General features: G+C 41.1%; 1 protein-coding gene across 1 annotated transcript in view; it reads left to right on the top strand.

Annotated features, from left to right (window-relative positions):
- Positions 1 to 327: 327 nt before the first annotated feature.
- Positions 328 to 14745, top strand: part of LOC120231671 (orofacial cleft 1 candidate gene 1 protein-like) — a gene marked incomplete at its 3' end in the record, with an annotated part of 80939 nt that continues 66521 nt past the window's right edge. The window contains 1 exon segment of the mRNA XM_039231863.1: positions 328 to 502. Coding sequence (XP_039087794.1) covers positions 328 to 502 — 175 coding nt within the window.

Raw genomic sequence — 14745 nt, 5'->3', positions numbered from 1 at the left:
GTTGTCTTTATGGAAGACTTCTTTTTTCAATTTGCTATTTCACATATGGCTGACTATACCACCACTGCCACCATGTAAGTATTCTGTGTATAACACCTACTCCAAACCACCTTGTCTGGGCTGTGGTGGAGAGGGAAGCTTTAAACCCATTTGGTTTTAGACAAGGAACAAAAATTAGTTGAAAAATACCATGTAATACTCTCCCCTGTTTCTAAGACTCTGTAACCATTTAATTCCTTCTCTCTACCTCCTTCCCCCAATGCCGCCTGGTTAAAGGCTTCCTGTTTAAACATTTCGTGTTTACTTCTGCGTGAGGTCATCTGAATTATGTAGGTCACCAGGGTCGTCACTCTGCAGGATGAAGAGATATTTGGTTTGGGGAAGGATCCCCAAGACAAGATCCTCACTCCTGGGCCTCCCCCCACCCCCAAGCAATTGCCAGTTTGTCATGAGACTTTCTTTGGACACCAGCATTTCCCCTTGAAGCGACTAAAGCCTGCAGGTCTTCACTACAAAGCTGGTTGATATAACATAATGTAGCAGAGCAATTTTGAGTTTATACACTCTTATGCTTGAAATGAAAGAAGGGGATTAACTCTTAGTTCTTATTTGAGCCGTATGTGTGTGCGTGTGCGCGTGTGTGTGTGCATGCACACACACATACACATACATGTGTGCTTGGTCAGTTCAGTTCCTGAAAGCCTGGCCATCCTCACTGTGGATCAGGGCCACACTTACCTATCTCAGAGAGGCTAGTGTTGCCACCGTCATACTTGTCGAGACCCAGCAAGGACCCAACATCCTCTGACTGTTGAAAGTAGAACCCGTTTCCTTTGGATCCTACTGGCACCACAAAGAGGATAAGCCAGGAGGTGACCTCAAGTGTTGGCTGTTTTTTCCCATGGATTATCAGTCTGTGTGAAGACCAACTTACTTAGAGAAAAAAACAAAGAAAACTTCTTTCCAGCCCTACCCTTGCACCTAGAAAGACAGCCCCTAACCAGACCACTGATACACTTGTGAAGAGCAGTATTTTGAAAAGCAAGTGGTGAGTTCAATGAATAGGCATATTGCAAAATCTTCTGGATTGGATTAAATAAAACTTTTATATGCCAAAACAAGTGGAAAGGCTGCTCTAAGTTACCAAGTCTAGTAGTCCTGATGAGCATGTCATAGTAACTGCAGCATATAAATGGATTCTTTGGGGGAAGACGAAAGAAAATATAGTAATTCTATTTTTTCCTGAAATCCTACTTTATCATCTATGTAACTGCTTGAAAACAGTGCACATGCAATGTCAGATGTTCTAAGAAGGAGGACATCTGCTGGATGTCCTTGAAGAATCGGTGACATTTAGAAAGGAAATAAGGCTGCAATTGATCTCATGATTTGGGCCAAGGCAGTGGAGACAGAGAAACATACAGATTGAAAACAACTCAAGAGCAGTGGCTAAATCAGGGACAGAGTCTGAAGACTAACAATTTCATGAGGATTATGTGGACACTCAGCACTGGAATATTTATTCTCTATTCCATAAACCTATAGCATTCCAGGTAGGGTGTAAGTCTAGGTCTAGAAAAGACATCTACCTTCACTCAAGGATGGTTTACATCCTTGAAGCAGAGGAAAAACAAATGAAGGCTATGGGGCCATGTGGTGTTAAGACAGATGAAGGAATGTGGCTTGGGAAGAAGTAAGCATTAAGAGAGGGCAGAAAAGGATGCATAGATGATGCAAAAGGAATTCTAATGGGATGTAGCCGTCAGGAAACTAGCCAAGAGGTTTGTATATAAAGACTCTACTCATTAGATGCTTATCTTAAGCAAAGAAGGCAGAAGCGATTCTGAATGTTTCTGAGTCATGTCCTGTTAACATTCATTGGGAATACCATAAAACGGGATTCAGATATCAGCCAACAATATTGGAAGATAATCTGGGGAATTTGATCATGAGTATTTAGATTTCAGAGACTGAGATTGGCTGAAAGATAAGATTCCACATGAGAACCCCCCCACCCGAGATTTTTCAAAATAATGATCCTCAGCTCCAGCTGTATATATTAGAATCAACTGAGGAGATTTTATGAGACTCTTTTGATAACTGAACCTTCTAGAGATTCAGGGGAGGGGCACAGGCATATTATAAGTGACTCCAATGTGTAAGCAGATAAAATCACTGATCTACAGTAGTTGGTCAGAAGTACAAAAAGGGGAGAAAGGACGATTCCCCAACACACATCCTAGGTCAGTGTTTTTCAAATTCAAGCATCCATCCACCTAATTTGGATATTACAACACAGCTTTGCTGTCCCTGCCTTCAGAACTTCTGATTTAGTAAATCTGGGGTCTAAGTTCTGAGAATTTGAATTCCTCACTCGTTTCAAGGTGATATTGATGCTCCTGGACCAAGGGCCACATTTTAAGTACTACCAGACCAGGTACACTGTGAGGAGGAAGGTGGATTTACAACTGGGGTAGTACAGACATAATTGACTCACTGGTTAGGCCTTAAGTTCCACTGATGTTGTGACAGCTTGGGGAATAGCAGTTGTGGTCAGTGCATAGGCTAGAACCTTGCTACTCAAACCGTAGTCCTCAGACAAGCAACACAGAGTCACCTGAATGCTGGTTAGAAATGTATAATCTCAGGAGTCCCTGGGTGGCTCAGGTAGTTAAGGGTCTAACTCTTACTTTTTAATGTTTTTATGTCTTCATATTATTTTGAGAAGCAGAGAGTGAGCGGGGGAGGGGAAGAAAGAGAGGGAGACACAGAATCGGAAGCAGGCTCCAGGCTCTGAGCCTTCAGCACAGAGCCCGACGCAGGGCTTGAACCCATGAACCGTGAGATCATGACCTGTGCCAAAGTCGGATGCTTAACCGACTGAACCACCCAGGCGCCCCAAGCACCTAACTCTTGATTTCAGCTCAGGCAGTGATCTCATGGTTCATGGGATGGGATGGGATGAAGCCTCTTTGCTCTTCCCTCTCCACCTTTCTCTCTTCCTTTCGAAACAAATACATAATACATAAAATAAACTTAAAAAATGTGTAGAAACCTGGGCCTCACTCTAGAGCCAAAAGATTTACTGTAATAAGGTCTTCAGATTATTTACATGCATTCTAAAGCTGGGGAATCATACCCATGGTTCTTAGCCTTGGGTTTGTATTACAATTTTCCATGGCGTCTCACATCATAGTAATACAATATGAATCTCTAGGACTCAAACCCATCGTTGGTACTAGTACTAGTTATTTTTAGTATTTTTAAATATTAGTATTAGTCCTAGTATTTTTTTAATATTTTTATTTATTTCTAGGAGAGAAAGAGAGAGACAGCATGAGCAGGGGAGGGTCAGAGAGAGAGGGAGATACAGACTCTGAAATAGGCTCCAGGCTCTGAGCTGGCAGTCAGCACAGAGCCCGAAATGGCGCTCGAACCCACGAACCGCGAGATCATGACCTAAGCGAAAGTCGGATGCTTAACCGACTAAGCCACCCAGACGCCCCAGTCCTAGTATTTTTAAAAAGATCCCGGGGCACCTGGGTGGCTCAGTCGGTTAAGCGTCCGACTTCGGCTCAGGTCATGATCTCACGGGTTTGTGTGTTCGAGCCCCGTGTCGGGCTCTGTGCTGACAGCTCAGAGCCTGAGCCTATTTCAGATTCTGTGTCTCTCTCTCTCTGACCCTCCCCTGCTCACGCTGTCTCTCTCTCTCTCAGAAATAAATTAAAAACCTTAATAAATAATTAAAAAGTAAAATAAAAAGATCCCTGGATGAATCCAGTATGCAGAAGACTCCAATAACCACTGATCTAGAATATTACTTGCAACAGGGTACTCAAGCTTATTACTTGGCTTGGCTTGGCTTGCCATGACTCAGGAGAGAGGAAGGCATTGGAGCTACACATAGTGAGCACTGGGACACCCATAGTGGACACTAGAGTATCCAGCTGGGAGGCGAAAGGACAGCAGAAGCAGGGAAGATGATGCAGGGAATGACAAAACTGTGTCCATCTCACGTCCTTCACCGGAACATGCGCATTGCCAGGCTGAATATGCAAAACCAGTCAGCTGGCATTCCATTGGGTTTTCCTAGGTCTCTTCCATGATACAGTCTCCTTATTTCCCCAGGGTTAAATTGACCCCTTACTTGTACCCTCCTGTATATAGATATAGATGTTTCCAGAACACAAATCTATCATAGAACCTACTGATGTTAAGCTTTGTTTCGTTTATTTTTGTGTTTTTCTTCCCTCAGGAGATCATAAGCCTTTTAAGTTTAGGCAAAGGTCTTGTTTGTGGCACTTGGAACTTATATCTATACATAAAAATCTATACATACAGATGCATTCAGAGAGAAAGCAAATATGGCAAAATATTAACAGTTGCTTAGTCTGGCCAAACGGAATAAGATATAAGGTACTTTATTGTAATATGGTTTCACCTGCTCTCTAGATTTAAATATTTAAAAGGTAAAAATTATGAAACAATACATTTGAAATAGTCTTTATTTTTTTAAGTTTATTTATTTTGAGAGAGAGCTCGCGTGTCAGCATGGGAGAGGGGGAGCAGAGAGAGAGGGAAGAGAGAGAATCCCAAGCAGGCTCTGAGCTGTCAGCACAAAGCCCAGCGTGGGGAGGGGGGGGCGGTTCCATCCCATGAACCAAACAGTGAGATCATGACCTACGCGGAAATCTAGAGCTGAAGGCTTAACCAACTGAGCCACTTAGGCACCCTGGATTATTTATTTAAATTGGCAGCTGTTGCTTTAAATTAGTGTTAAAATATTAAAATTCACATTGTTATCATTTGTATAAATTTTGTAGACTATAATTTCCTTCCCTTAAATAGACTTTGATTTCTGAAGAGACTTAGGATTGCTTTATACCCACCATTATATGAAAGCTAAAGACATAACTGTACCTTATTGATTAAATGCTATTTCTTTGTGAGAAAAATGTTGGCTTGGTACAATTATTCAGATTGCCTACTTATGCTTATTTACTTATTTAAATCTGAATTTCCACATTAATTTCAGTCAAAAAAAGGGCCATGTATAGTCTTGGAAATTCATTTTGTTTTTCTCAATTTTTCCTTTGATTACTTATAATACTTAAGTGTAAAATGGCAATTTAGATGATAATTGATGTGATTAATTTATCTTTCTGTCACATGATTCTTATTCATCACTAGCCTTATAATAGTTTATACGGAATTTCTCCTGTTAAGCCTTGAAAATGGCTGCTAAAATCAAAGTGTTTTTGTCTATATTTTTGTTCTTTGTGAACAGCTAGAACCTTTGCAGGGAGAGTCCTTGTTTGTGTCTCTGGAATCTCAACTGGGGACTTCTTAGTACATTAACGTAGAGGAATTTTGTTGTTGTTATGTGATTTCTATGTAATTAGAAAAGTGATCTACCCCTCATCCTAAAAAATAGGTGAATAATCAACGCATTTGATCTTGCCATTTAGTTTTTTTGGGACAGGCTATTTTTAAGAATTCAAGCTTAAAATACAATGTCATAAAGACTCTTAAGCCCCACCCTCACAGGACTGATGAAAATCCTTAAATTGTGAAGCTGTAATTCACTGAGTCAGGGACATCCTTTCGGAAAAGGAGAGGCAGGTAAGTAGCAGAAATCTGTCTGCAGATAATTTGTGCCCAACATCTAGTTTTCATTTAAAACAGAGGTTAAGCCGGGGCACCTGGGTGGCTCCTGGGTGGCTCAGTCGGTTGGGTGACTGACTTCAGCTCAGGTCATGATCTCACGGTTCGTGGGTTTGAGCCTGGTGTCGGGCTCTGTGCTGACAGCTCGTGAGATCAAGCCCCACATCAGGCTCTGTGCTCATAGCACGGATCCTACTTGGGACTTTCTCCCACTCTCTCTGTCCCTCTCACACTCACTCTCTCTCTAAAAATAAATGAATAAATAGTTTTTAAAAAATAGAAGTTAGGGGGTGCCTGGGTGGCTCAGTTGGTTGAGCGTTGGACTTCAGCTCAGGTCATGATCTCATGGTCCTTGGGTTCGAGCCCTGCATCGGGCTTTGTGCCGACAGCCAGCTCAGAGCCTGGAGACTATTTCAGATTCTGTATCTCCCTCTCTCTCTGACCCTGCTCTGCTCATGCTGTCTCTCTCTCTGTCTCTCTGTCTCTCTCTCTCTCAGAAATAAATAAAAAAATTAAAAATAGAAGTTAGGATTTTACTCAATATTTCCTGTTTTTTTTTTTTTTTCTTTTCTTTCCAGCTGATTCCTAACCAACGAAGCCCTAATGCTCTCTCAAAAAACACCTGGATAATCAAAAGAAGCTTCCTTCAAGTAGCTTATTTTAATAGTTTTGTTCTCCCTTACTAGCTAAAAAGCTTTTCCTTATTTTGTTATTTTCTTTTTCTACATTCCCTTTATTGCTTGTTTTCTCTCTCATGGAGAAGAGCCAGCCAACTTCTTTCTCATATTAACTTCCATTAACTTAAAAATGGCTAATTTCTTCAGTATTTATTGAGCACTTGCTACATGCCAGGTTCTGTTCTTGATACATTAGTGAGACATGGTGCTCAAGTATCTATGGGGGAAGACAGATGACAGGCAAGAATCATGGTGAAAAGTAAATTATCTGGCACATAGAAGGAAATAAATGCCATGGGGGACAAAAAAGCAATATAAATGGAATTACTAATGTAAGTGTGTGTGTGTGTGTGTGTGTGTGTGTGTGTGTGTGTGTGTGTTGAAGAACAGCTTGCAATTCTTAAATAGGTTGTTCAAGGTGGGTGTCACTGAGACAGTGACATTTGAGCAAAAGTCTGTGGCAGAGGTGGGACATGCCTGGCATGTTCCAGAAGCATGACTAGCCATTGTCACATGAAAGCAGGATAGATAGATGGTCTTTTATCTGGGATGAAATGTGCTGCCATTGGATAGCTTCAAAGGACAGCAATGGCTGTTTGTTCAAGAATATCCTGGAGGGAGTTCGAGAGAAGCAGGGAGACTACTTAGTTTTATTACCCTCTGGGGGAGACGGCAGTGGGCTGGCCCAGAGTATTGACAGTGGAGGTGATGAGAAGTTGTGGGGTGTTGATGTGTTTTGAAGTTAGAGGCAACAAGAATTTCCTGATGGACGGAGTGAGAGGTGTAAGCGTGAGAGGAATTGAGAGAAATTCTACCATAATTAAAATGTTCTTTTTTTGGGGGGGAGGTTTCTTCTGTAAGCCTGAATTACCCCAGCAGATTCTTCCTATACCTGTAGGAAATGTTTCCATGTCTCTCATACTTCCTATGGCTGTTTTCTGAAAATCTTTGTATTTTTCTTCTTCTTCTTTTTTCTTACGTTCTAGTAAAATGTTGGTAATAAGTGTAGGGAAACAAGTCTGATAAAGGTCTTATCTGAGGGTAATCAATGGGAAACTGCTTTCCATTTATGAAAATTTGGACAGAGGTAAGCATCATGTTCTCTGATAGGTTATTGAAGAGAAGTAAAGGGGACGGTTTTGTTGAAAACTTGAGATTTCTTGGACATGGCTCTGTATCATTGAATACCATCAGAAACTATCTGAGATAATACTGTCACAGCCTTGATAAATACGTGAGTGAGCACCTTCCTTTGAAGGTCATCCAGGGCAGCCCTTCCATTCTCATCTATGCTGTGACTAATTGTATTAAAGTTATGACTCTCTTGGATTGCTCCCCATGTAATAGAACTCATTTCTAAATGTATCCAATCCCATCTATGAGAGACTATGGGAGATGTCCAATATTCTATATCTGACATATAGTAACTCTAACATCATAGCTTTAATACTTGCCGTCAAGAGTGTAGCCATCTTGGGGCACCTGGGTGGCTCAGTTGGTTAAGCATCAGACTCTTGATTTTGGTTCAGGTCATGATCTCACAGTTTATGAGTTCGAGCGCCACATTGGGTTCCACACTGAACCTGCTTGGGATGCTGTCGCTCCTTCTCTCTGCCTTTCTTCTGCTTGTGTGTGTGCACAAGCTCTGTCTTTCTCTTTCTCAAAAGAAATGAATAAACTTAAAAAAAAGAGTACAATTGTCTTGCCAAACACTTGTTTTGGAATGAATGATAACTTAGAGAATTGAATGTGAATAGTTTAGGGCATGATTTGTATAAAAAGTGAATTTTGAGTTTACTCATGCACACTTTTTTTGCACCTGAATCACACAGAAATACACAGAACACACACGTGCACACACCTCCAATGCTTCCAGCCAGCATTATTCTTGAAGGTTAGTTATCTTTTTCTATTCTTTCACATTTGTAACATTCTTCTACATTAAGAGGAAAAAAAAGCCCACCTCATTCAACATCCCAGAAAAACCTAAGTGTTCTGGCTCAAATTGCCAAGCAGTGCATGCAACAGGAGAACACAATTTGTATTCAAAGACCTTAAGCAGAAATTGTCTAATTCTGCAGAAGCGATCCCTTTAGGGGCTAGTGGTGGCTGCTACAGTGGTTTTAAATGTCATTACAGTATCCAAAGCCCTCAGCAGTTAGACAAAGTTGTGAGTGCAGATGAGAAAGCCACCAAAGGATTTCCAGCAGTGATATAGAAGTTGATTGAAGAAGGAGCCTACACATCGGATCCGATTTTCAATTTTGATGAACAGGTTTCTGTGATTAATGCATGTCTTGAAGGACCAACATCTCAAATTCAGGAAAACATGTTCCAGGGTTTAAGGCTGCTGCACATCACTGAATTGTGATGTTCATGCTGATGCTCAACAGAGAATGAGGACCCACATGTACCCAGATCTGCTGTTGCAACTTCCTGCCTATTTCCAAGTCACTTTTCTTCTGCTTTGCAATAACTCCCAAGCTGCAACTCTTCCCAGCCCATTCCACAGCAAAATTCCAGTCTTTTTCAAGGTAAAGTGCCACATTATTTGTGCCTATTTATGCATTTCTTAACCACTGAACAGGTATGAGACTCTGCCACTGGTTTTATTATGTTGCCATCTTTTCCCCCCCTCTGAGTCACTGATGAAACTTTTGAGTGTTGCAACCCCAATCCCACTTTCTTCATAAGTCATATTTTGTTTTCTTTTTCTCACAATTTAGCATAGGAACACATCTACGGTGTTGTTGCAGAACTGACAGTGTGGGGTAATAGCCCATACTTTTTTTTTTCTTGAAACACAATGACTCTGTTAGCTGTTAAGAACTGATTTCTCAGATTGTTTTGTATGCCTAGTAGAGTAGACTCTAATTTCTAGATACAGAATTTTATAAAATGATATGAGATTTTTATAATTATGTACTTAAGTATATCATTTAATGGGGGAATGGAGTCTCAGAGAGGTCAAGCGCATTTTCTAGGGTCAAACAGCAAGACAATGACAGATTGGGAATCAGAGGCTGTGTCTCTTGACTCCTAGTCCAACACTCTCATTCAGATTGGTCTGCCGAAGTCAGACACTTAACTAACTGAGCCACCCAGGTGCCCTGGTTTTATCCCTTGATTAAAGTAGATACAGAACAAAACAAAAGGACTATTCTAGATCATAGAATTTAAAATGATGTTGATACACACCCTTCCAATGAGTTTCCATTTCTTTTCTTTTCTTTTCTTTCTTTCTTTCTTTTTTTTTTTTTTTTATGCCTCATTTGCATTCTAGGCTTTGGCCAATTTCTCAGTTGTCTCTTGGTGACGACCTGTGCTGATTTTATCTCATCATTTGTGCCTTTCTATTTGATATTCCTGTCATTTATGTAAATGTCGCTTCCTTATCTTAGTCTGAGGTTGCCTTAGAGACAAGGATCCTTATTACCCACTGCACTTAAAACTGCGTCTTTCATATGGTAGGTACTCAATAAACACATGTTGAATGATTGAGAGTATGGACAAGTCAGTGTGGACCTTGGAAATAAGTATGGCATATCCTGGCAATTAACTTGCTGGCCGAGAACATTTCTGCTTAGAGGAACAGTTCAGGTAGTGGGCACACTGAAGAAGTCATAATGTTTGTTTCTTTTGGTAACAAAAATCTCTGTCCGTGACATTAATTACCCTTTACTTGTTTTTTTTTTTTAAATGTTTTATTTATTTCTAGGAGAGAGAGAGAGAGAGACAGCGTGAGCAGGGGAGGCTCAGAGAGAGAGGGAGTCACAGACTGAAACAGGCTCCAGGCTCTGAGCTGGCAGTCAGCACAGAGCCCGACGCGGGGCCCGAACCCACGAACCGCGAGATCATGACCTAAGCGAAAGTCGGACGCTTAACCGACTAAGCCACCCAGGCGCCCCTAATTACCCTTTACTTGTGAATCAACCTATGTTTTGTTCCCAGACACCTGAGAAAGAAATGTAAACCCGCACTGATGTGTGTACTGATATGTATAGCTGGTGTCAAGTTGAATGTGATGTAAAATGAAGGATAGAAATGTGACCATATAAACAAATAGCCCCTGTTGTTTCTTGTGAACCCATATGTGACGCTAATCCAGAAATGCGTGCCACGGGCAGTTGAAATATGCTTTGAATTACTCGCGGTGATGTTTCCGAAACTGTGCATATGGCATGATTTATACCCCAACGTTCTCAATCAGATTCTAGGGATCGATGAATCACACTATCAATAACAAAGAAACTGGTGTGTTTTCTAAAGTCCTGTGCTTGCTAATGGCAGTTATTTCCCCCCTATGGGGGCTACCTCATAAATGCAGTTTGGAAGTGCCCTTCCGTCCGGAGCTCAGGAAATTGCAAGTTGAATCTTGCTTGGAGAAAGCCGGTGTGGGCTTCTAGTCAGTGACCCTATGACTATACTCAGTCACCAACTGTGTTACATCGGTGCGATGCTTCGCAGCCTGCATCAGACAAAGTTCATTTTAATGATCAAAATGGCAACTGAGATGGGGTGAGAGCAGCTGGTTGCCCTGAAGAGGCACCAGGAAGGACCTTCTCTCCTCTGGGTAGAACAGATTTTAATGCTCCATTTAGACTATCTGGTGAATTAGATAGCTATTTATTAAGATCATTCCACAAGTTTTTAGTTCAGGCTATATATATATATATTTTCACATTTCTCTTGAGCTGTTATTAAAAGGCTAGTAAAAGACTAATAAAGTCATGTTGGATGAGGGGCCTGGCAGGTCAGTCGGTTACATCAGTTCAGTTGCTTTTGGCTCAGGTCATGATCTCACAGTTTGTGAGTTCAAGCCCCGTGTCAGCACGGAGCCTGTCAGCTCAGAGTCTGCTTGGGACTTTCTCTTTCTCTCTCTGCCCCTCCCCTACTTACTAGCTCTCTCTCTCTCTCTCTCTTTCCCTCAAAATAAATAATTTTGGGATGGGAGGGAAAGTGTCCACTGCCAAAAGATGATGACAAATTTTTGGAAAATGAAAAATACTGTCTAAGCCTGGTTGATGGAGGATAACTAAAGTGATAGCTTGGAAGGTATGGGGAGGGAGGAGGGCACCAGTAAATCCAGCACAACCCTGGAGCGCTGGCCAGTAGAACAGAGTGGAGGTGCAAATACAAGGCTTATTTGAAATTGGAGACCAAGGCCAGACTTCCCTCCCACTGTGGCTACCACACACACACACACACACACACACACACACAATGACAATGACAACGTTATTCTTACATATAAAGGAGAATGGGGGTTTTTAGGCACAGATAGTTTTCAAGTCATTAATTTCCAGATCTTCCTCTTCTATGTGTACTATTTTCCTAAAGCGGATCCGTCTTGAAACACACTGGTTGTCTTTTCCACCTCTCTGTTCACAGCCCCTACTCAGAAGGCAGTTCTACCTCAACCTCCCCCCCACCTCCCCGCCTCCCTTACCATAGCCACTGGTCCTGGTGCTGAATATCACCAGTAAGACCACCAGCAGAAACAATTCTGAGGGGGCACTCATAGCAATTTGATGATTCTGGAGCGCTTGGGTGACTCAGTCCATTAAGCGCCCTCTCTTGATTTTCGCTCAGGTAATGATCTCACAGTTCATGGGTTCAAGCTCCACACTGGGCTCTGTGCTGACAGTGTGGAGCTTGCTTGAGATTCTCTCTCTGTCTCTCTGTCCCTCTGCTCACATGCTCTCTCTCTCTCCCTCCTCTCTCTCTCTCTCAAAATAAATAAACATACAAAAATAATAATTTGATGATTCTAGGAAGTGTAACAAAACCCCTTCCATTCTCATTTATGTATTTATATGAATGATGTTTATCAGTGTGTATATTTAGGAAAAGGAACAATAGAATTGATGCTAAAATATGCGTCATTGATGTTACTTCCTGACCAAGTGGGCTGATTTAACAAAAAACTGTCCCACGCATGGCTGCTGCATAGGCAGCTCATGTGCACAACTTCCAGGGTGACACTCATACAGGCTTTAGATTGAATGACACCCCTGATTGTGCAGTGCCCAGCATGCAGAACTGAACAGAGTGGGACTGTAACATTCACTTCACTTAGAGGCATTTTTACAATAAAATGTTACACTTTGTGTTGGATAATTACTTATCAATGTTTGTTCTGTATTAGATGCTTTTGCTCAATTGCAAGCCAATTATAACTCAAGTGAGAAGGGAAAAAAGTTAGTAGAGCATTATAGGCATACAGAATGTAGAAAAGGTATCATTTCAATTTGTATATACTTTTTGTTGCAGCAGATGAGTATAGGGTGTTCAACAAAATATAGATTTATTTAATCATAAACATACAACTCATTAGGATAAAACACTAAGTTTCCCTAAGGGAAATGAAAGAGAAATAAGAGACTAAATGAAAAAAGGAATGTTACAAGGGCGCCAGTTGGTTAAACGTCTGACTTCAGCTCAGGTCATGATTTCACAGTTTGTGGTTTCGAGCCCTGCATCAGGCTTTGTGCTGACAGCTCAAAGGCTGGAGCCTGTCTTCGGATTCTGTGTCTCTTCTCTCGCTAGCCCTTCCCTGCTCACGCTCTGTCTCTTCCCTCCTCTCAAAAATGAATAAACCTTAAAAATTAAAAAAAAAGAAATTGATAAACAGCCAAAAATATATCTTTTCCCCTCAGCCCTCAAAGAGAGAATCAGATTCAGATTAGCTTATAAATGAGCTCTTCCAGTCCTTCAAAGAAAGATAATTTTCATGTATAAACTCTTTCTAAACATAGGAAAGTATTCAAGGCATCCCCACTCGTTTAACAGGGATAAGTATCAGTGGGTGAGAAACGTGTAAGGGTAACAAAATGGAAGGAGAGTTGGGGAGAACAGAGGCTGCACACTAGGGGTTTTGTTTGACTCATATTATTATTATTAATTATTATTATTATTATTAGCTCTACATATGAATTTTAATTGGTCAATTTGTTGCCAACATTTAAAACAGATGCAATAGAAGGGCACTTGGGTGGCTCAGTTGGTTAAGCGTCTGACTTCAGCTCAGGTCATGATCTCACGTTTCAGAGTTCAAGCCCAGCGTCAGGCTCTATGTCAGGTTCTGTGCTGACAGCTCAGAGCCTGGAGCCTGCTTTGGATTCTGTGTCTCCCTCTCTCTCTGCCTCTCCCCTGTTTATGATCTGCGTCTCTCTCTCTCTCATATAAACGTTAAAAAAATAAAAAATTTATCATTTGTGTTACCAATGATCAACAGTAATGAAGAGCTAGTGCCTATTATTTGAAAATGAAAAATAGAGGGTATCAACTACTATTGCATTTAGCTTCCACACAGTTTTTGTCAATTTATGTTAATCTCTGATTGACATAAGCATTTAAAGTTATATCATTAAGGGTGCCTGGGTGGCTCAGTTCATAGAGCGCCGGACTTTGGCTCAGGTCATGATCTCACAGTTTGTGGGTTCAAGCCCCATGTCGGGCTCTGTGCTGACAGCTCAAAGCCTGGAGCTTGTGTCAGATTCTGTGTCTCCCTCTCTCTCTGGCCCTCTCCAACTCACACTCTGTCTGTCTGTCTCTCTCTCTCAAAAATAAATAAACATTAACAAATTAAAGTTATATCATTATCGTTGCCTTTTGTTAATGTCCTAAACCTCTCTTATTTGTCTTAAAGAATTTTCATTTATCCTCAGATATCCATTCATCTTTGCTGCTGCTGGTTTAACTGTTTGCTCAGTCAGTTAAGCGGCCGACTTCGTCTCAGGTCCTGACCTCAGAGTTCATGAGTTGAGTCCATGTGGGACTCTGCCATCAGAGCAGAGACTGCTTTGGATCCTGTCTCCAACTCTCTCTGCCCTTCCCCCATTTGCACGCTCTCTCTCAAAAATAGACACTTAAAAAAATATTAACTGGACGTTTGTATCCTTCGACCAATATCTCACCATTTTCGTAACTCCTCAGTTTCTGGTGAGCACTATTCTGAGTCTGTAGTCTTCTGCTTAGCAGGCACATTTCAGATTTATTGCTTTTATTGTGGAGTTGTACGTCATTGTAGGGAGGTACCAATTTGTTTATCTGCTCACTGAAGTTAGAGTTATTTCCCATTGTTTGTGATCAAATTAATCCACTAGAAGCATTTGTGTATGGATTTTTATGCACACATAAATTTATATTTCATTTGGGAAAATGCCTGGAAGTGTCACTGACTCATGATGTTGATCATCTTTTCATGTGTTTTTATTGGCCATTCATAGATTGTTTCCTTGGTACAATCTCTATTCATATACTTTGTCCACTTTTAATTGGGCTGCTTGTCATCTTATTATTGACTTGCTAGTGTTCTTTATATATTCTGGATATGAGCCATTTATTAGAGACATGATTTGAAAATGTTTTCTGCCACTCTGTGGCTTGTGATTTCCCTCCT

Source organism: Hyaena hyaena, unplaced genomic scaffold, assembly GCF_003009895.1.
Source record: "Hyaena hyaena isolate Hyena2069 unplaced genomic scaffold, ASM300989v1 scaffold_60, whole genome shotgun sequence".
Taxonomy (NCBI): domain Eukaryota; kingdom Metazoa; phylum Chordata; class Mammalia; order Carnivora; family Hyaenidae; genus Hyaena; species Hyaena hyaena.
This window is presented reverse-complemented; position numbering and strand designations above follow the sequence as displayed.